General features: G+C 54.1%; 2 protein-coding genes across 3 annotated transcripts; both read left to right on the top strand.

The window, feature by feature from the left end:
• Nucleotides 1–3,181: 3,181 nt before the first annotated feature.
• On the top strand, nucleotides 3,182–5,785 carry CDKN2B (cyclin dependent kinase inhibitor 2B). Its single transcript, XM_072860524.1, has 2 exons — nucleotides 3,182–3,723; nucleotides 5,209–5,785. The coding sequence occupies exons 1-2, from the start codon at nucleotides 3,583–3,585 to the stop codon at nucleotides 5,470–5,472; spliced, it is 405 nt and encodes a 134-aa protein (XP_072716625.1). The 5' UTR covers nucleotides 3,182–3,582; the 3' UTR covers nucleotides 5,473–5,785.
• Nucleotides 5,786–8,604: 2,819 nt separating this feature from the next.
• On the top strand, nucleotides 8,605–20,269 carry LOC140651258 (cyclin-dependent kinase 4 inhibitor B-like). 2 transcript variants are annotated; one of them, XM_072860523.1, is made up of 2 exons: nucleotides 8,605–8,817; nucleotides 18,809–20,269. In XM_072860523.1, exons 1-2 carry the CDS (start codon nucleotides 8,758–8,760, stop codon nucleotides 19,115–19,117), a joined length of 369 nt encoding a protein of 122 aa, XP_072716624.1. In that variant the 5' UTR covers nucleotides 8,605–8,757; the 3' UTR covers nucleotides 19,118–20,269. The 2 variants fall into 2 exon arrangements, with proteins under 2 accessions (XP_072716624.1, XP_072716623.1); XM_072860522.1 differs by lacking the exon at nucleotides 8,605–8,817 and adding an exon at nucleotides 16,085–16,312.
• Nucleotides 20,270–20,368: the final 99 nt, after the last annotated feature.

Genomic DNA, 20,368 nt, shown 5'->3' with positions numbered 1-20,368 from the left:
GTAAAAAAAAAATGTTTTGGAAGAATTTCAATTTCTCTGGAGTCAGATCAGTGAAAACTAAGAAAATCTGCTGTGAGTAACATTTTCCATTGTGGTAAGCTGCTTTTGAGTAATATTGAGCTGATTACATATTATGCATACTAACAATTATCTTCCTGAATCTCTCGACATTTCTCTTTTTTCCTTTTGACTGTAGAAATCAGTATCAGTGCGGTGCTTGTAAGGTCTACCTGCTTGCCAAGCGATTTGTATTTATTTGGCATTTTGTCAATGTCTATACACATACTTAATATGCCTGCAGCACACATTTGTAATACAGTTACGAAAGGCATGATGCCTCCCTAAATGATTGTTTTAAGGTCATGATTGCACAACTTATCCTTGCACAATTAACTTTGAAACCGGAAGGAGCCACTTCCAACTGTGTAACAGCTTCTTTAAAGCTACCATCAACTGGACAGTGAAACTGTCCTTCAGCCAGCAACGGCATATTCAGAGCAGAAGGAAAACACTGTCTGAGATTCCAGCTCCAAAGCAAGTAGTTTACAACTGAAATATCTTATTTTCTCTCACGGGTGGGTTTTCAGTTCTTGGCTGGGAGAATAACCATTTATGAATTTGCAAAGGCAGCCTTTTTGAGGGCAGCCTTCTTTTCCCTAATTGCACAGTGTGGTTTTTTCAGAACTGCAGGAAAAATCAGGAAGGACTCCTTACTTTGTCATTCATGTATGTTTGACAGTGTTACTTCTGGAGGTTTGCAAAGATGCCAGCCTCTTCTGAAAGCAGTGTGAAGGAATATTTTTGGGGTTGGTTGTCTTATTTACTACATAGCCTTGGACTAACAAGTGAGTTAAACAAATGAGTAGAAAGCCTATCTTTCTTTAGACATGATTTTCATTCTTTTTGTTTGTTAAAATAACATGCCCTGCTTAAAACTTTCACACAATTCCAGTAGACATGGACTGGTTTTGTTTACCTTATGGATGTATTATTGGCATCAAAGCCCTGTCAGAACCCTTCTTGTGTCCCCAGTGCATGGCTGTCCTGTAGCTGAGAATCAGGATCAGTGTACTATCTCTACTGAACTGATTCTGCAGTATTGCTATTTACTCCAGCTGCTGTCAAAATTAGCTTGCACTCTTTTTAAGACTTAAGTATACTTTCTCTGTTTGGGTGTTTCCACTGTACAGTGGTCTACATGCCAGGGTATATAGATTTAACTGTTCCTCTTGTTTCCTTTTTTTTACTATAGAGGTCTGAAGTATCTTTATTTTCTCATTTTTATGGCACCCAGTGCTTGAATAGCAAATTCATTAATAAAGAAAGAGGAAAAAAAACCCAAAACGAAACACCAGAACACTAGGAAACCACCAGATTGCATAGAAATGCTCAATTATTTAACCAAAAGCAACTATTTATATCAAGAAGCTCTTTATCATGAGTGGAACTGCACTCATTTCTACATATCTGAGCGTAGAAAGAGTAGCCAGTGTGAGTGAAGAAGTAGAATTTGGCACTAGGCTGATTCGATTATAGGAACATGCCAAGCGTTGCAAATAAAACCACAAACTTAACCTTTGCATAGACAGTTTTCATTGGCTTCGCTGCCTTCATTGGCCACGCCAGTTAGCATTCTTCTGTTTGCTGCTGGTGGAAATTGCCTGCACCATTTGGTGCTGAAAACAGAGAGCCTTCTTGGTAGTATAGCTGTACCTTTCTAAAGAATTAGGCTAAGGAAGTAATGTCATTGTTTTGATAATATGTGCTAATTGTTTCAGGTAAAGATGCAGGTAAACAAGCGGGCGGCATGATTAGCAAAGGATTAAAAAGCAGAGAATGGTGATATGGAGTAGAATTATGATGGCAAACTCCCCAAGAGAATGAGCTTAGAGATCCCCTGTATCTGACAAAGGTCACGTCCGTGCGCGAAGGTGAGGAAATAGGTCACTCGTGACACCACACAGTGAAAGAAGCAAGGGCATTTATAAACCTCAAGAAACATCATCGTGAAAGGTACCCGAATGAAAAAGCGTGGAGCTCTTACTTCCTCTGAGCCGTCGCACAGCACCACGGGCAGTCAGACCCAAGAAACATTTAACTGCCTTTGTCGCGCAGGCGATCCATTCATGGGTGGGTACAGCGGGGTTCACAAGGCGACCTTCAAGACGCAGAGGAGGATCGCCCGCCGCCGCGCTCCGCCGAGGCGGCGATGCGGTGGGTTCGGCGAAGGATGTGGCTCCTGTCAGCCCCGGGACTTCTTTTCCTGCGGAGCGGCGGGTGGCAAGAGGCGGCGGAGACCGGGGGGGCGGCGGGGGGCCCCGGCCCGGCGGGCGGCGCGGCGCGGCCGGGGGGAGCTGTCCGTGGTGCTGCCGCCGCCCGTGCCCCCCCCGCCCCGCCGCCCCGCCCCGCCGCATCCCGCCCCCAGCCGCCGCTCAGCACGGGGATGGGCGCTCGCCGCGCGGCGTGCGCGGGGCGGCGCGAGCGCCTTGCCCTGCCGAGGAGGGCTTGCCCGTCCTCTGCGGCCTTTGTTTGGAGGACGGGTTCAAAGTCTCGGCTTGTGGCATTCTTTTATTTAAAAAAAAAAAAAGGAAAGGAAAAACAGCCGATTCAGGCGGAGGGCGGAGAGAGGCGTCGCAGCCGCGGCTCGTGTCTCCGGGAAGTCTCGCTGCGCCCGTTGCCTATTACTAAGCGTCTGTGCCAACTAAACAAGCTCGGAAGAGCTCGCAGTTCGGCCTAGGAGAAGGGGAAAGAAGGGCGGCCACCGAGGCCTCGGGTACCGGCGGGTGTCTGGAGAGGGCGGGGAGGCAGCGCCGGGACGGGCGCGGGGCCCCCTCGACACCAGGCCCGCGGTCCCGGGCCCGCTCTCGCTAAGGGCGAACCCGTTCTCGTTAAGTACAGCCTTTTGTTCCCCTTGCTCCCTTTGCTTCTACCCTTCCCCCCGGCCTCCTCTCCTCTCGGCGAGGTCAGGCGCTGGTTAAGACGCCGCTGCCCTTCAGAGCGGGCCGGAAAAACAAACAAACAAACAAAACCAAACAAACAAAAAACCAAAACAAACAAAAAAAAACCCCAAAAATATGGAGAGCCCGCCCCGCCGCCGGACGCCCGCCCGGCAGCCCGGCCCTCCCGGCCCTCAGCGGGCAGCGCGGGGGGCTCCGCCCCGTCGGGGCAAGGCCGGAGGCCGGGGGCCGGCCGCGGCCGCTGCGCTCCGCCGCCGTGACGGCGACAGTGGCGCACGGGCGAGGCGGGGCCCGCGGGGCCGGGCCGGGCCGGGGCGGAGCGGCACCGGCTGTGCGGAGAAAACCGGCGGCGCGAGGCTCCGCCGCGTCCTCGCAGGTGGCGGCGGCCCCGGCGACAGCAGCGCGCAGGCACCTCCGGGCCGGGGCTGCCGGGGCTGCCGGGGCTGCCGGGGCTGCCGGGGCTGCCGGGGGCGCGGAGCGGCGGGGCCGGGCGCTCCCATGGGCAGGGCGCCCCCCGCGGGCCGGGATCGCCGCCAGCCCCGGGCAGCGCGGGGCGGCCGAGCGGCGGCTGCAGCGCTGGCGGCGCCCGGCCGCCGGCGGGTGTGAGGCCGGGGCGGGCCGGGGCATGGCGCGGCGGACGGGCGGCACGGCGGCGGACGAGCTGGCCAGCGCCGCGGCCCGCGGCGACCTGCAGCGCCTGAGGGAGCTGCTGGACGGCGCGGCGGACCCCAACGCCGTCAACTCCTACGGCCGGACCCCCATCCAGGTAGGGAGGCCGGGGCGAGCGGGCGGCGGGGCGGGGGCAGCGGCCGCTCCGCGCCCGAGGAACGGCGGCGGCAGCCCCGGGTCAGCCTCCCGGCGCCGGCCGCCCGCGACGGCTGCCCTCGGCTGCTGTCGAAGCGGCGCGGCGCGGCGGTTCCTCTCCCCTTTCTCGAAAGTCTACGACGGCCGCAACAGAGAGGTTTTAGTCTTAGCAACCCTTGACTTTATTTTAACCAACTGAGATAGGATGACTCAAAACCGAGAACTTTAATGCTCATCTCGCAATAAACGTGCAATAAAAAGCAACGAGACACCTTTTCAGAAAGAATTACCCTTTCGTCATACCTCGTCTTCTGCTTTATACGTCTATTAGTATTTTTCCTCTCCTCTTCCGTGAAAAAAGTGTATTCACCGAGCCTCACGGTATAGTCACTGACCCTTACGAGCAGAAACACCCGGGTGCGATAGCCTTGCCCAGCAGACCCTGCAGGTACAGAGCCAGCAGTCCCTGTGGGGCTCAGTCTGCCCACACTTTACGGTATAGATAGAGGTAGTGCCCGGAGGAGTAGTAGATACTGGATTTATAAAGCTGCGTTAATTTCCGAGGTAGTTCGAGCCAGCTGATGCTTAAATTTTCAAAATAAAACGAAACTGGAATAATGTGAGAAGCTATATTTAAGTTTTACGGCCACTGCTTGCGAAACTCTCTCCTACAAAATGTCGGTGCAGCATTTCACTCGAAACACCTATCTGTTGCCGTCCTCCGACATGTTTTTTTCTGCACCTTTGCGCAGCAGGGATTTAGCCCGTGCGCTGAACGCACTACCGACTGCCCTGGGGGAAAGGCAGCTTAGAAAACTGCGGGGCCGGGGGGGAGGGCTCCCGGGCACTTTGGTGCTGCCTTGGGCAGGGGGTCAGGCTAAAAGCGCGTTTTCAGTCTCTCCCGAGGGCGAGGGAAGCGCGGGCGCCGCGCTGCAGCGAGGGCAGGCTCCCTGCGCTCGAGTGTCCCCTTGCCGAGGACCTCCGGGAAAGGCGTCCCGGCTGAGAGCGGGACGGCGGCAGCCCCCGGGAGCCGCTCCACCGGCACGGTTCCGCGGTGGCCGTTGCAAAGCGGCTCGGGACTTACCCTCGGTTCCTGCGGAGATCCGCCGGCAGAAGGGCGAGCCCCTTTCCCCGGTCCCTCCGCCCCGCGCCGGCCGCCCCCTTGCCGGCTCTTGTCGCGGAGCAGCCGCGGTGCGGGTCCCGCGCCCCGGCCCGGACGGGGCTCCGGCGCCGCTCTGCCCCACCTGCCCCGCCGTGTCCCGCGGCGCGGAAAGGGGGGTTTCCCCCGGCTGCAAAACGCCCCCGCCGGGTCGGCGCTCTCCGCCGTTCGCGGCGCCTCCGGAGCTGATGGCTAGGCCTCTCCCGCGGATTGTCCGCCCCTTTCCGCGGGGGAAACCAGAGAGCCTGAGCGGGGCGGGCGCGGCGCTGACGCTGTCTCTCCCCGCAGGTGATGATGCTGGGCAGCCCGCGGGTGGCCGAGCTGCTGCTGCAGCGCGGAGCCGACCCCAACCGCCCCGACCCGCGCACCGGCTGCCTCCCGGCGCACGACGCGGCCCGCGCCGGCTTCCTGGAGACGCTGGCGGCGCTGCACCGCGCCGGGGCGCGCCTCGACCTGCCCGACGGCCGCGGCCGCCTGCCCCTCGACGTGGCGGCGGGCGGCCCCCACGGACCGGTGGGCCGCTACCTGCGCCACCCGCCGCCCCGCGCCTAGCCTCCTCCTGGGCCATCCCCTCCCCTAATTTATTGCCCGCGGCGGCCTCGGGAGGCACGAAGTCGAGCAGCACGCACACGGTTTCAGTAGTCCCCGGATCGCGTCTCCCTGCTCGGGTGCACGGAGGACCAGCGGGATACGCATTGTTTTGTACGCTGTACTTTGCACGTGTCTGTATGCTGTCTTGCACTTGAAACCCCACGCCCCTCCACGCCCCCCTTTTTTCACGCGAGAGCCCCGACACTGTGAAGAGAAATAAATATGAAGGAAAACACCCTCACAGAGATGGCACAATAAACCCTTCGTGTTTTGACAGGACCGCGTCTGGGCTTTCTGTTTACCCTCCTCCCGGGGCTCCCCACTCGCACTTCCCAGCCCTCCGTCTGCAGGGGATGGGAGAGGCTCCGGGCTTTCCGGGGCCCGAGCCGACTGCGCCCGTTTGATTTCAGACTCGAGTTAAATCGGACTCAAGGGGCGCTGAAGCCAACCTCTGCCTCTCCCTAGCAAAACCGGCTGGGACAGCGGGGAACTGGGGCTTCCTGGTGCGATTGCGGCTTTGGCAAATACCTTCTTAACACCACGTAAGATGCTGTGCATGTCTGTGCATGGGCCCGTGGCGCATCCATGGCTCTTCTCATGAAGGTTGTAAACATGGGACCTGGAAGGAGAAAATAAAGAGCGATTTGTGTCTCTGCAAGCCCGATGCCGCCCTCGCTTGAAGTCATAGGTGTTTTACCAACTTGCAGATGACCTTCCCTGAGTTACTGTACGATTAACAGTATTTTGAAGAAATCACGGTGGCTGCAAAAGGAAGGCGGCGTGGAACTAAAACTGAAAAGTCGTAGGTCCGAGCTCGGCCCCAGGGCCTCCCAAGCTGCTCGAAGGCGGCACGTTTGGTAAAGAAACAGACGAGCCGCTGCCACAGCACCTGTGCTGCTGGGGGAGCAGGGCGGGCGAGGGTAGAGGAATCACCCGAGACCTGGTCCGTGCTTCACTGGCTGCCCCGGCGCCCGGAAGCTGGCCCTGAGCATCCCTCGGAACAGCCGCAGCGGCAGCCCAGCCTCCGCCAAGGGGAAGCGGGCGGCCGGGAAAAGCCGCTCCCGCCGCGGCGAGTCCCGAACCACCACGGCTGCGCTGCGGAAAGGGGCCGGGCAGCCGCGGGCAGGGCGGTGAGGCGGGCGGCGAGGACAGCGCTTCCAGCCCCTGCATCCCTCCCCGGAGGCCACACATCCCGCGCTGGGGACGGAGAAGGGGAAGCAAGGCGGGGCAGCGGGAGAGCTCGGGTCTCCTTCCCCGGCGCAAACGCGGGGCACTTTGCAGAGCTACCCGTAGAGAGTTACAGGGGAAAAGCATTTCTCTCCATTTCACGTTCCTACACAGCGTCCAACTCCTACATATTTCATATATAAACATTAAAAATAATATATATACTTTTATATAACGTGTGGGAATATGTAATTTATTACAACACAATTTTATGCAATGCGTGCTTTATAATTTCTTCGTATAAGCTGGCACGCTCTAAATATGAAGTTATGCCGTTTCTGTACATAATACAGGTATGTAATACCTAGATAAAAATATACATAATATGCCTATATATAAAAACATTATGATTATGTATCAAGCCTACGTATTTGCTTATCAATTATTTTTATACGTAATACACTTATGTTTAATTATAACCATATTATATGCGTATAAAATATGTTTTAAAAAATCACATTACATTTAGTCTATATTCATGCTTGTTTGGTATAAGAATGCCTAGAATATCTATTTTATACATATCTTTAAATAGAAAAAATATAAAATTACAATATGCAATGACAACACCTGATGAAATTGTACCGTGTTCTGTCTTAGTGCATGGCATAGCCATAAGCAAGCCAAGGACAACACTGGGGACATGCAGTCAAGTGCCTGCACCCCATGCCTGAGGGAACCAAGATGGAGCCAGGACCATGCATGGAGACAGGGCAAGGCTAGAGCCTGAGCACCCTCCTTACAGAAAAGTAAGGGTCTAATAAACCACGCTCCCAACCTTAGTTAGACCAGTATTCCTATTTTAAAAGGTCATTTTCTCCGAGAACCAGAATTCGATTTAAAATTTTGAGCATTTCCATTACAGCTTATGAAACAACAACAATAATAATAATATGGATTATGCATAAAACGGGCAGGGAAATAACAGACTTTCCTAGGCTGACTGCACCAAACGAGCAGAATATGCTCTCAAAACCCAGCAGGGCTAAATGCCCAATTACTATAGATCTGCCTCACACCACAGGTCCGGACCCCCTCCCCGGGCCAGGCCCATAGTGGGGACTACTCACCCCGTGGGAGGATGGGGGTCCCCAATGCGATCCCGCTCAGCCACAGGAGCTTCCACAGGCACTTTTTCTTCTGGCAGTAGCGCTGGCTCTGGGGCTTAGATCCCTCCCTGAAAAGAAGAATAGTAATTGTTAACAGCAAACTGCAGCAGCAATACATATTTCAAGAAAGTCCTAAAAACATTACTTTTAACGTGGCAGATAACTCACGCTTCTTATTGTTAATATGGCAGCTGTAATTGAGTACATGTGCACACACGCACGCATACACACACGCATGCACACACACACAACCCTCTGCAGCAGGGCTTGTGCCCTGTGCACGGCAAGATTGGCGAGATGCTCCTCGGGCCCGGCTCGGCCATGCATTCAGCGTTGGTGGGTATTGGTTTCTATTGCCAAAACTGTCACTTCATCCTCCTCCCACTGTCACTCCGGCACCTGCATCGTGCACCCAGGCAGGCATTCATTTCTCTCATTTTTGCCTTGCCTGTCGGGGAGGAGTCGCCACGGGAGGGGAAAAGAAAAAGGGGAAAAAAAAAAAAAAGAAGCATCTCTCGAAGAGCTGCTTTCATTTCGAAATGGCTGTTTTCACTCACTCATTTCCCAGGCTTGAAATCGGGCTCAGTCCAGCAGAAAACATTACAGGCTCTTCTTTATTAGCACTGCTGTTAAGGTCACTCCGTGCCCAGGCAGAAGGAAACGTCTATTGACATCGGTGTTAGGACTGTTTGTCCAGCCGAGAGAAGGAGGTGTTTGTTACGGGGGGGGGTGTTGCATACGCCTATATTCACCAGCCCTCCCAGGGACTGTCGCGCTGCCTCCCCTCTCCGGAGCCTTCCCCGCCGGCTCCCTGCAGTCCCTGCGCACCCTCAGCTCCGCGCCGAGCCGCGACCAGCCGTGCCGAGCCGTGCCGTGCCATGCTTCCCCGCCGCGCCCGGGAAGGGCGAAGATGCGCCCGCAGGACCGACACCCTCCTTGCCCATCACCCTTTCCCGCGCCTCGCACGGAGGTACCCCGCGCCCCGGGAGGGGGGGTGCGCAGGCAGAGGGGTTTCCCGGGGAGCGGGGGGGACGGTGGATAGCGGGTCCACCAGAGGATAGAGATCCTCTGCCGGGTGGCGGGCCTCGCTCAGCACCGGCTGTCGGGGGGCTCAGCACCCCTCCGGCCGTCCCCGCCGCAGCGCCTGGAGCCGGCCCGGGAGGGGAGCGCCGGCAGGTTGCTCCGGGCTTTTCAGCGCTCCTCCGCCGCTCCCCCCCCCCCCACCCCCGCTCCAAAATCTCACCCTTCAAACGGAAAACAAAGCGGTCCGGCACCGCGGAGCACGGCCGGGGAGAGGGTCGAGGGAGAGGAAACAGTTAATCACCCGTTTCGGTTACCGGCGGGGGGAGACGAGATCCGCTTTTTTTTGTTGTTGTTTTTTTTTTTTTTTCGCTCCGCTACGCAACGGCCCCGCGTCGCGTTCAAATGACCATGTGACAAGGAAATAGCTGCTCGCCCGGGCCAATACTGGCCTGCGCTGTTAAAGCGGCAGGGATCCGCTAGCCGCCCCTCCGGGCCACCAAGGCGGCCCCCGGGGGGACGGGCGGGGTCGCGCTGCGCCGGGCCGCCGCAGCCCCCTCCCCGCCGAGGGGGTCCCGAGGGCAGCGGGGTCCAAAACCAACCAATTACAAGGAAAAAAAAAACAAAATACACTGCCCCCCCCCCCCCCCCCCCCAGCAAATGGAGCGGGAGGCGGCGTGTTTGGAGGGGACAGACGGGGGAGGAGGGCAAGGACATGTCGTCAAGGCTTTATTTGAAAGCAGGGGAGCGCCCTGCGATTGGCCGGCCTCCACGCCCGTTTGGTGGTGGTGCTCCTCGGGGCGAGCCGGTGGGAGGGGAGAGGAGCCGGCGGCCTCCCCCGCCCCCATCCCCCGCCGCCGGTCCTCCTGCGCCCGCTTTCGAGGCGGGAGCCATCATCATGGGAGGCGTTTAAGGGCAGAGGGGGGGGGAGCAGAGGAGGGAGGGGGGAGAGGAGGAGAGGGGGGAGGGAGGTAAGGCGAAGCGGGGAGTCGAAATTAGTCAAACGGAAAAGAAAAAAAAGAAGAAGAGGGGGAAAAAAAAAGAAAGAAAGTCCTCTCCAATGAATGGAGGGTGAGAGGGCCGACTCACCGGTGGGGCCCCGCCGGGGAGGTATTTCTAGCGCGGCACGGCGGGGGCTGCCCCGCACCCATGACCCCACGGATAAGGTGCACCGTCCGCTTTCGGCGCGCCCGCAGCCTGCGCCGGGCCCGGGCGCTGGGCTGGCGCATCCTCCGCGGCGTCGTCGGGGCGCTGGGGCGGCGCTGGCCGCTGCGCCTGGCCCTGCTGCTGGTCCTGCGGCGGAGGCGCCGCGGGAGCCCCCGGCCCAGGTAGGGCCCCGGGGAGCGCGGCTGTGGGGGGCTGCGGGGGGCGGCCCCCACGTCGCGGACGGCCCGACGGGGCGGCGGGAGCGGGAGCGGGAGGCGGCGGCGGCCGTCCCGGGCGATCGGGGCGCCTGCTCCCCGCGGCAGCCCGGCCCCGGTGGCGCAGCCCGGCCCCGGTCGCGCAGCGCCGCGGAGCCCTCTCCGCGCCACATGCTCGGATTGCAGCGGGAACACGTGAGGTTTGCACAGGCGTGGGGGTTATTCTTTCTGGTGTGTGTTGTTGTTTTTTGTTTGTTTGTTTGGTTGGTTTTTTTAAACGCAGCAGAAAACGACGGGTTCTTGAAAAGTTACAGTAACTTATTTCTGCCCTTCTTTTTCCCCCTTGAGAAGTTTTTCTTTTCGTTTTCTCTATGGCTCTTTTAGAAAAAACAAACCCACCACCCCTTACCAACATTTGCAGCCGATTCCTTGCCAGCAAGGAACATAACTATTGCTCTGAAGAGAGAAAATGGCCACTGTTTTCCGAGCGTGTATTACTTTCCACTGTTGTAAATGACAGTGAAATACAGTGCCCTACTTTGCCTTCCCTTGCTGTTATATAAATACGCTCAATAAGGGTCAGAGCGGCCGAGCAGCGTCAGAAAGAGTAATTAAAATACACACGTATAAAGGACCTTGAGAGACACCCGAGGTTCCGGCGTTTTCAGAGACATTTTCCTGACTGCGGAATGCAAAATCGGGTTGTTGTGGATCTGCACCGCGCAGCTTAGGCCTCGATCATTACACATAATTAGACACATGCTGCAAAATAAAGCGAATATTAATTTTGATGAATATTTGAGGATTGTTCTGCAAAATCCTCGCAGGGGGTCATTAGAGGAGTCCACAACCTCCTCTAATCCAGAGTGCAGACTGGAGAAGAACAGAGGTAGGAGAGAAGGAAAGTAGAAATATTTGCCTGAAAATATATACAAAAATAGAGACTATATTATAGGTATATATATACATATATATTTGAAAAATTTAAACCCTTCAAGCTGTAGCATTCAAGGTGTGGAAATAAAGCAATTCACAGCTTGCCTGCTCCAGTCTCTGGTTAGAACACTTTCAACACTTTTCAAATATCAAATGTGGGGAGTGTGCGTGTGTGTGTGTGTGTATATATATGTATATATATATATATAAAAATCAGAAACAATATCCAGTTTTCCTTGTTACCTTCAAAGCCCTAGTTTCTTGCATTTGTAGTAGGCCTAATTTCTTCAGCTTACACTAGATGGGGGAAAAAGAAACTATAAACTCTGGCTGACCTGAAATACATGAATCTCGAGTATAAAATGTAAATATGAAGGTACTGATTATCTCCAAGTAAATTCGCTGTAGCAACGACAAAACCCTCTCGTGGATCAGGCAGTGTAGCTATTTTTTTTCTCTCTATTTCCACACTTGCTGTAAATACTGCTGCTCCCCCCCCCGAGCTTGTCATCGGGTAGATCGAGTTCTTATAAAATGCCAGCCAGGTCTAAAATAGTCACTGAAATGTGCCGAAAATCTGATTCTGAAGGGGCTGGGAAGGGGTAAGACAAGGGTGTGTGTTTAATCTAAAAAAATATGAGATTTTGGCTCTTGCCTAACCTTACTCCTTCGGTAATAGGATGTAACAACATTACAGCCACAAAAGTAATACATTAATATTTTGGCAGCTCGGAGACAGCAAACCCCGAACCCATAGTGTTTCGGGCACAGTTTGCAGGAAGAGAGTGGCCTCACGTTCGGGTTGGATGGAAATCTATTTCAGGGAAAAAATATAATTTTGGAAATAAAGAGAAAACAGCTCTTTTTGCCCTTATTTCCTATTTAGAGAGACGGGTCCTATTCTCACGCTTTGCTCAGAATTAAATTGCTTGATTAAATAGACGGAACAAAGAAAATTTTAACACTCCTCGAGCGGTATTATAGAGAGAGGGAGTCTGTTGTTGAAACAGTGTCCACGAAGCTGTTTCTGAGCTCCGAGTGGGTGTGCGTTGGGGACCGACACCCAAAACCGGGCTGATGGAGGCAATCCGACAGCCACCCACCCACCCGGGCAGAAGGTCGGCCGCGCCGCGGCAGATTTTTCTTGCAACAGCTAAACCTGTTTATTTCTTCGGACGATGGGAGAGATTTTATTTGCTTTTCCTTGTTGTGTGTGTGTTTATTTGTCATTTGTCTTTGCTTCGCTATTTGTTTTTTTAAGGAAGGGAATATTTTGCCTGACGAATGCTTAATTACTTTTTGTAAACTGCTAGGTGATTATCCAGAGCCATTAGCTCGTTTTACTATCTGATGACTCTGTAGCCCAAAATGAGGGACCGAAATAACATAATCTAAAATTTTTTGGAAGGTTTCTAAGAAAATTGTGAAAATATATGGGGATAATTTCACAGCTATGTAGGCAGCATATATACATTCAGAAATGCGCTCTGCGCAATTTTGTATCGCACGACTTGGAAAACAGAAAGCGAAGTATTTATTCTTTATTCTTTTATTGCAGGCTGTTGGGTTGGTTTGGGGTTTGGGTTTCTTTTTTTTGTTGTTGTTGTTGTGTCATTTTTATGTTCAAAAGAAACCTCTATGCATAAATTCTAAAGGTCTAAAATTAAGGTGCTAAATTTTCTTGTTCTTACCCAATATGTGTAATGAGGATAATTATCTTTGCAAATACACTGATACTTTAAGCTGAAGAGTAGAAAGATACTGTTCAACTATTTATCTTCATCGGGTTTGTTTCATTTTTAGCACAATTCCAAACAACTCTTTTTCCTCCCCCAACAGTAAATCAGGTTACTTCCAAGCAACCTCTCCATTGCACCCCCCACCCCTGTCCCTCCTGCGCCTTTTTTGCCTATTTACAGGCGAGAAAATCTCAATATTATGTTCTCTATACTTTGTCTCTTTGTAGTATTTAATTAACCCCTTACTACCGAGTATTACCCTTATCTACGAATGCTTATTAACGAAGTACTCCTTAGATGATAAAATAACTCACATAAATGTTTTGAAATACTTAAAAAAAAAAAAAAATTCATTAAAAAGGTAGTACTTGCTAAGCCTTAAACAGGGCGTAAGATGGCCGCTTTTGGTAACTGAAAATTACCTTTTCCGTCCTGTATGCTATTATCAAAACATCTCAGATCAATTTGCAGGATTGCTGTACCTTAGTATTAAAATGGATCTGTTTTCAGTGTCAAAGATCTGTATTGTTGAACAGTGGCTTTAAAAAGAAATAAGAGGAGGAATGTAGGATAGGGAGACTGCTTAACGTGGGTCGATTTTTTTTTTCCTTCGGGAAAATATCTTTACAATAAGGTTTCTTTGGGGAGAGAAAGTGGTTTCTCCTCCCTTCCCCCAAAATACAAGAGTCGTTTTCAAAACACATTAGCACAGACTCGGCTATTATTTCCGTAACTTCAGATATGACCGTGTGTTGTCATGTTTCGATTAATTTGAGGTCGTTTGTTGGTAACAGAATTGTGCAAAATAGGATTTTCATTTGTGGGGGAACAATTCGTATGACTTCGATAATGCAACTTAAAATTGTGTCTTTTTAATGGTCCAGTAGCCTCATAAGTGATTTGGAGATTCAGAAATCTCTAGCATGGGACCGGATTTGTTGTTTTACACCATTCTGCGATTTGCTAGCTTTTAACAGATTTTAGCAGGGATGGAGATGCAGACAGGCCCTCTGACTCCTGTGGTAGCGTCTGCACTTACAAATATGTTGGCTTGTGAGTGTATAATTTTTTTTATACTTACATATTCACAAAAAGACAGGTATACATATATTTATACACACACGCACAGATGCATAAAATCCACTATCAATACTATTTCACAGAAAGCAAGATTAGCCAGCGATAATATGCAACCCTGCCGTGCCTCACTATTGATTTGAAATTTTAAGACACCTGACACACGTAAGCAAGGAGGTTTTCTCCTTGGATTTATCTCTACATGGCTACCATTAATGGCAGAGAGCGCACGAAGGACTGGAGGTCACTTTGCCTTTTGGGTGGGGCATCCTTTCCTCTTATTTTCTCAGACTTTACGGACTTTTTAAAAAATCCACTTTTAAACTTTATTTGTTGCTTTTTTAATTTTATATTTTTTTTAATCGCCCGCCAGCCCTGGGGACCGTTCTGCACCTCGCGCTGCAGCAAGGCCACGGTGCGTGGGAGCCCACCGCAGGTCCCTGCCAGCGGGCGCCTCGCCCCACGCAAGCCCCCTTCAAACGCCGCACCCTGCCCTCGTAACGCCACTTTCCCCAGAAACTTTCCTAGGGAGGCTCAGAAAGCCCGCAAATGAGGGAATTTCAGTGCAACCTCTGACTTGTCTACGCCGGGATAAATTTGTGTTTATTTCTCCCCATCCGAGGACGCCTCTGCCTTTCGGCCGTCGGTACGTGTAGACATAAAATCGCCATTTTTCCCCTTTCGTGTGCCCGCGCGGCGGGGGGGAGATTAACGCCGAAGGGAACAAAGGTGCATCGGCGCGGCAGATACTGCTTCTGTGGCAATTGCACCGGTTTTCTGCAATTAAAAAGATGAGATTAGGGAACTGACACTGGGGGAGAAAAAAAAAAAAGAAAAAAAAAAAAAACTAAAAAACTTCCTTAATCTGTTTTCTGTATTTGCTCACTTCACTGTCCGACCTCGGCGGTGGCTCCGAAATGCCCCGCTCTCCGCGTTGCCCTGCGGGAATGCGGGAGCCTTAAACCCCCTCCTTCACCTTGCCCAGGTCTGCCCGTGGCTTCGGGGCGGCGGAATGAAACCTGCAAGCCGCGGGTCGTGGGTGCTGCGCGGCCCCACGGGCGCTGGGGCCGATCCCCCGCTCCCCTCGACGGGGGGGTCCCTTGATGGGGTGTCGGGGGCCCGCAGCGGGGAGCCGCTTTGTGCAGGAGGGATGAGGGGGAGGGCGGGAAGCAGAGGGAGGAGTCAGGTGCTTGTTTTTTGGCGACCTTCACAGCGGCAAGGCGAGGCCCTGCCCAGCCTCTGGCTGCCGGGCTGGAGCCGTACCTTATGCTGGCTGGGTCTCGCCGCGGTTTTCCTGCCCGCGAGAGGCTCCCGCAGGGCCGGGGCGAAGCGATCCTCTTCTGCCGGGTGCCATTAGGTGGATCGCAGACTTCCTGCGGGCACGGCTCTCTTCCTCATCCGGGCCGCCCGCTCCTGGCTGGCGGCGGGGCGGAGGGACGGACCCCAGACCCACGGTTCGGAGGGGGTCGGGGCAGGGCAGGGACCCCCCTCCGGAGGCAGAGGCCAAACCCGCCTCTCGCACGGGCGCCCCTCTCTGCCCCGCTACGGCTCTGGTCCCCCTCCGGCCCGCCCGCCCCACGCAAGACAGCCACGGGGCGCGTCCCACCTGCCCGGGCCGGGGCGGCTGCGGCCAGCCCCGGGAAGCCCGGAGAAGCCGTTTGCCGGTGGGGCTGCGGCCCCCTCCCTGCCTCGGCACCCCCCGCAATGTGGGAGGGGCGGGGGGCGCAGGGCCGCAGTCCCCGGCCCTTCCTCCTCCGGCACCGACGGCGCCCGGCAGGCAGGCAGCCCCATCCGCAGCCGGCCGCGCCCTCTTGGGGGGCCGTGACACGGCGCTCCCCCGCGGGGGTGCCGAGCGGCCCCCGGCTGGCACCTGGCGGAGCGGTCTGCGGGCGCCCCGCCGCCCCCCCCGGGAGGGTCGCGGATTTCACGGCAGCCGCCAGCACCGCGCTCCGCTCCCCGCCTGGGCCGGCGGCGGGGGGCTACTGCAGCGCCCTGCCCCCCCCGGGGTGTGCGCAGGGCGGGTACGCAGGGCCGGGCCGGGGGCCGCCTGCCCCGGGGGGGCCGGCTCGGGGCCGGGGGGCGGCGGCTGCCCTCGGGGAGGAGGAGCTGCGGCGCAGCGGCGGGCGAGGTCCCGGCCAGGGGAGACGGAAAGCCGGGGCGGCCGTGCGGGTCGGGCCGGCGGGGGCCGATGGAGGGGTCCTCCCGGGGCGACGGCTCCGGCGACCGGCTGTGCAGCGCCGCCGCCCGCGGGGACCGCGAGGAGGTGCGGAGGCTCCTGGACGCGGGTGCGGATCCCAACGGGACCAACTCCTTTGGGAGGACCCCGCTCCAGGTAGGGAGCACCGGCGGGTGGGGGGGCGGGTAGGGGGAGCCGTCCTCTGCCACGCTGGCGGGGGTGGGGGGCGGATTTCGGGTTTTGAACGAATTCTTCTTGTTACGGTGGGAACGGGACTCCAGCCGCAGCTGCCTGAATGCAGGCAGGCGCTTTGCTGAACCCTCGCCCTCCTGCGAGTACTAGATGGAGTTTAGGGGGGCACCGCTGGCAGCAAACGAATTATGCTAGAGGGTACTTAAAAGGAGAAGTGGGACTGCAAAATCCGCTTCCAGATGGGTCCAGGGAGCTGACTGCGCTTCCATCAGCTTTTCTCGTTTGTTTTAAATATAGCCTTAACAGGTCTTTTTCCCCAAGGAAATCCAAGTAGGGTCCTTTATTAGTATTTTCATGTGAAAGAACAGCACAGAAGATGGCGTAGAAATTGTCACTGAGTAGAAATTGTAACTTGAAACTAGGTATTTATTAGTAGTCATCACCATTATTAGTAGCATTTTTAATATTCGCTATTCATCAATAGTGGTAGTATTCATTGGTAGATATTGCAAGTACCAGTGTCTAGTGGAGTTGCTTTCCAGGCATTTTGAGAGCTGGAAGTGAGTTATATTAATCGACATATTTAAGCTGAAAGCTTTTAAATGCTCATTGAACGATTAATGTCCTGTGATCTAAACTGGACTTGTGTATTTCATGAAAAGGTTTTCTCGAGTTGTCATTTGAAGCGATATATGTAATGATTCACCAGCTAAGCTGAACAGCCATTTCGGTCCTTGCACTTTATATGGAAAAGGAAATATTTTACTTACGTAAGTTACTGAGAAAGGCACCTAGAAAGTTATTCGTTTTGTTTCTGTTGTAGGTTCAAATTCCAGATGAAAAGGGTCTCAAAATTGTTGTAATTTTTCTCTTTCCTCCCCTCATTTCAGAGTGAGACTGAGTTCTGTTTCCCTTACCAGCACTTTGCAAAATGGCTGCCACTCTGACATGTAGACTCTCTTTATCTTTCTGAAAAACTTAACCTCTATAGGAATTTATAAATTATGACATTTATAAGCATTTTCACACTTATATTTTAAATAAAACCAAATATCTGTAGCCCATAACCAAATTTTCTCGAGAAAGAAAATAGAGAGAAAACCTATTGTCTCAAGGTATCTTCTACAGTGTTAAGATTCAGTTTATGGAGGTTAAAATTCCATTGAAAATGAGCAGGAGAATGCGGGAAGTAAAACCCCAAGTGTAATTTTCTCTTTTTTGCTTGTTTGTTGTTTTTGTTTGGTTGATTTTGTTTTGGTTTTGTTCAATCGTGCGTGATCAGACCTTGCCAGAAGTTTCTGCTTTTGGCTCAGCTGCAGAGTGGCATTAGGGGTTCAGCAGGAAAAGTTTTGTCCACTACCCATGGGCGCTCAGCAGCTTTCCTCGTTCCTGTGAGAAGCAGCACAGGTTTAGCCGGAGCTGAGAGAGAGAGAAGCGATTGATCCCGAGCTGGGGAGGGGAGAAATGCCCCCCGGGCACCCAGAAGAGCTGAACCCCTGCCAGGGCCGTCACACCCAGCCGCCCGGCCCGGCCGCCGTCGGGGTGCTGCGGCTGCGCTGCTCGCTGGTGCGTCGGTAGCGCAGGCCAGGGCGCGGGGGCTTAACGCACGGCTCCTCAGGGCTGTCACAGGGTACATAGGCTCTGGGTGAGCATCTATATGTATATATGTGTGTATATGTGTATATGTATATGTGTGTATGTATGTATATATGTGTATATCCATATACGTGCATATATGTATATGCGTGGGTATATATGTGTGTATGTACATACACACATATACATGTACACGTATATACCCACACGTATACATATATACACATAGATAGATATACACATACATACACACATATACACACATACATATACAAATATACATATATACACACACATATATACATATACACATATACACACCTATATATGTGTATATATAGGTATATACACGCACACAATTTACAGTATAATAAATGGTACGTATAAATGGTATATCCAAATGGCTTGTATATTGTGTGTGTGTATATATATATGTACGCGCATATATATAATATACCTGAGTATATGTACGTGTGCTCGCGCCCGTGTGTGTGTGTGTCTATAAACAGACCGCAAGTACCGTATATACCACGGGATGCGTATAAACGCTATAAACCGTGGAAGAGAGCACGCACCTATGTGGTGCCTCGTCTGGACATCACACGCGTGGTGGCTCACGTTTTAGGCGGTCACAGGGCACAGAGGGGTATCTCAGGCTGGAGGGGACCCGCGAGGGTCGCCGAGTACAGCCGCGCGCGTTTACGCCGGTCGCAGCCACGAGCAGCCGGCACCGGAAAATTTTGCCCCACGGACGCCCCAGCCCCGCAGCCCCCCGGCCGCCGCCCCCGGCTCTCCGCGGCCGCGGTGCTCCGCGGTGCTCCGCGGCGCGGGCGGGCGCGGCGCTGACGCTGTCTCTCCCCGCAGGTGATGATGCTGGGCAGCCCGCGGGTGGCCGAGCTGCTGCTGCAGCGCGGAGCCGACCCCAACCGCCCCGACCCGCGCACCGGCTGCCTCCCGGCGCACGACGCGGCCCGCGCCGGCTTCCTGGAGACGCTGGCGGCGCTGCACCGCGCCGGGGCGCGCCTCGACCTGCCCGACGGCCGCGGCCGCCTGCCCCTCGACGTGGCGGCGGGCGGCCCCCACGGACCGGTGGGCCGCTACCTGCGCCACCCGCCGCCGCCCGCCGCCGCCGCCGCGGCAGCCGGGCCGGCCGCGGAGGGGGCTGCGCGCTGACCCGCCGCCGGCCGCCCCGCCGCAGCGCCCCAGGCCCCGCGGCAGCCGACCCCCGCCTCCCCCCGCCGCCACCCTCTCCCCTCGCCCCCTGCGCGCATCTCCGCGGCCCGCGCCGGGCCGTCCCCCCTCCCTCTGCCCCGGAGCTCCTCCCGCACAGCCCGGGCGCCCCGAGTCCTGCTTCTGCGAGGCGACGCACGCTGCTGAATTTTCTAAGGAAAAGCGGAAAGAACCCAAAGACGGCCGCGGGGAGCGCTCCTCGTCCTCCCTCCTCCGCAGGCTCCCCGGCGGTCGGAGGACAAGCAGCAAACGGTCCTCCGGTGCTCGGGGGCGACCGAAAAAAAATTCGTCGTTTCCTCGCTGCGTTTATTGTTAACTTGATGCGGTTTATGGAAGTGAGAACGCTCTGTTTCCCTTAGCGGCTTGCTCACTGCTCTGCAAGCCACTGCCTTGATCTGCATCAGATACTTGTCCTGTTCACGACGGTACTGATTTTGTTCATTATCGCACACTCCTGGAGAGCTTCGCATTTTACTGCTACGTTGAGATTCTTTTATCTAGCCGTCCGAAATAGTGAACACCTTAGCCATCCTGTTTACAAATCTAGTTCATCTTCAAATCTTCTCCCCTCATCACCCAACTCAACTTAGAGAGTCTTAAAATATTTAACACTGACCGAGATGACGATTTGGGAACTACTGCGAATGTTTTGTGTAGACGTATTCAGGGAAAGCTATTCGTGTGAGAAACCAGTCGGTAATCGTTTAGCTACCGCCCAGTTTTAACATTTGGAGATACCCCGCTCCTTCAGAAGATGTGGGCAACGAGCTCGGTATTTTTAAGACAGCTTTCCGGGTCTCTAAAACGGACATTAGTAAACAAAACCAAATGACCGAGCCTGGTTATAAATCTGAATCTTTTCACACGCATTGCCTTTGTTTTTCCTGGGAGATTTCCATCCTTTACCCAATGTTCGTACTACTATGTGTAGTTAGTACTACTGTGTGTAGTTAGAAACTACCACTGTAGTTTCATCACACTTATGTGTAATTAAATGCCTGTTGTTATTCAACAGCAAAATATCAAAGAGGATGGCTTAAAAAAAAACCCCAATCCTTGTGTTCAACTATTAAACGGTCCTGTACGCAGCACTACTCGGTGTTGAGCGGTGTTATTTATTTCGGCTTTGTTTGTCGGTTACACTTTTTGTGTCTGTGCACGAACACGTATACATACACGCAACACATTCACGCA

Source organism: Ciconia boyciana, chromosome 4 (genome assembly GCF_034638445.1).
Source record: "Ciconia boyciana chromosome 4, ASM3463844v1, whole genome shotgun sequence".
Classification (NCBI taxonomy): domain Eukaryota; kingdom Metazoa; phylum Chordata; class Aves; order Ciconiiformes; family Ciconiidae; genus Ciconia; species Ciconia boyciana.
This window is presented reverse-complemented; position numbering and strand designations above follow the sequence as displayed.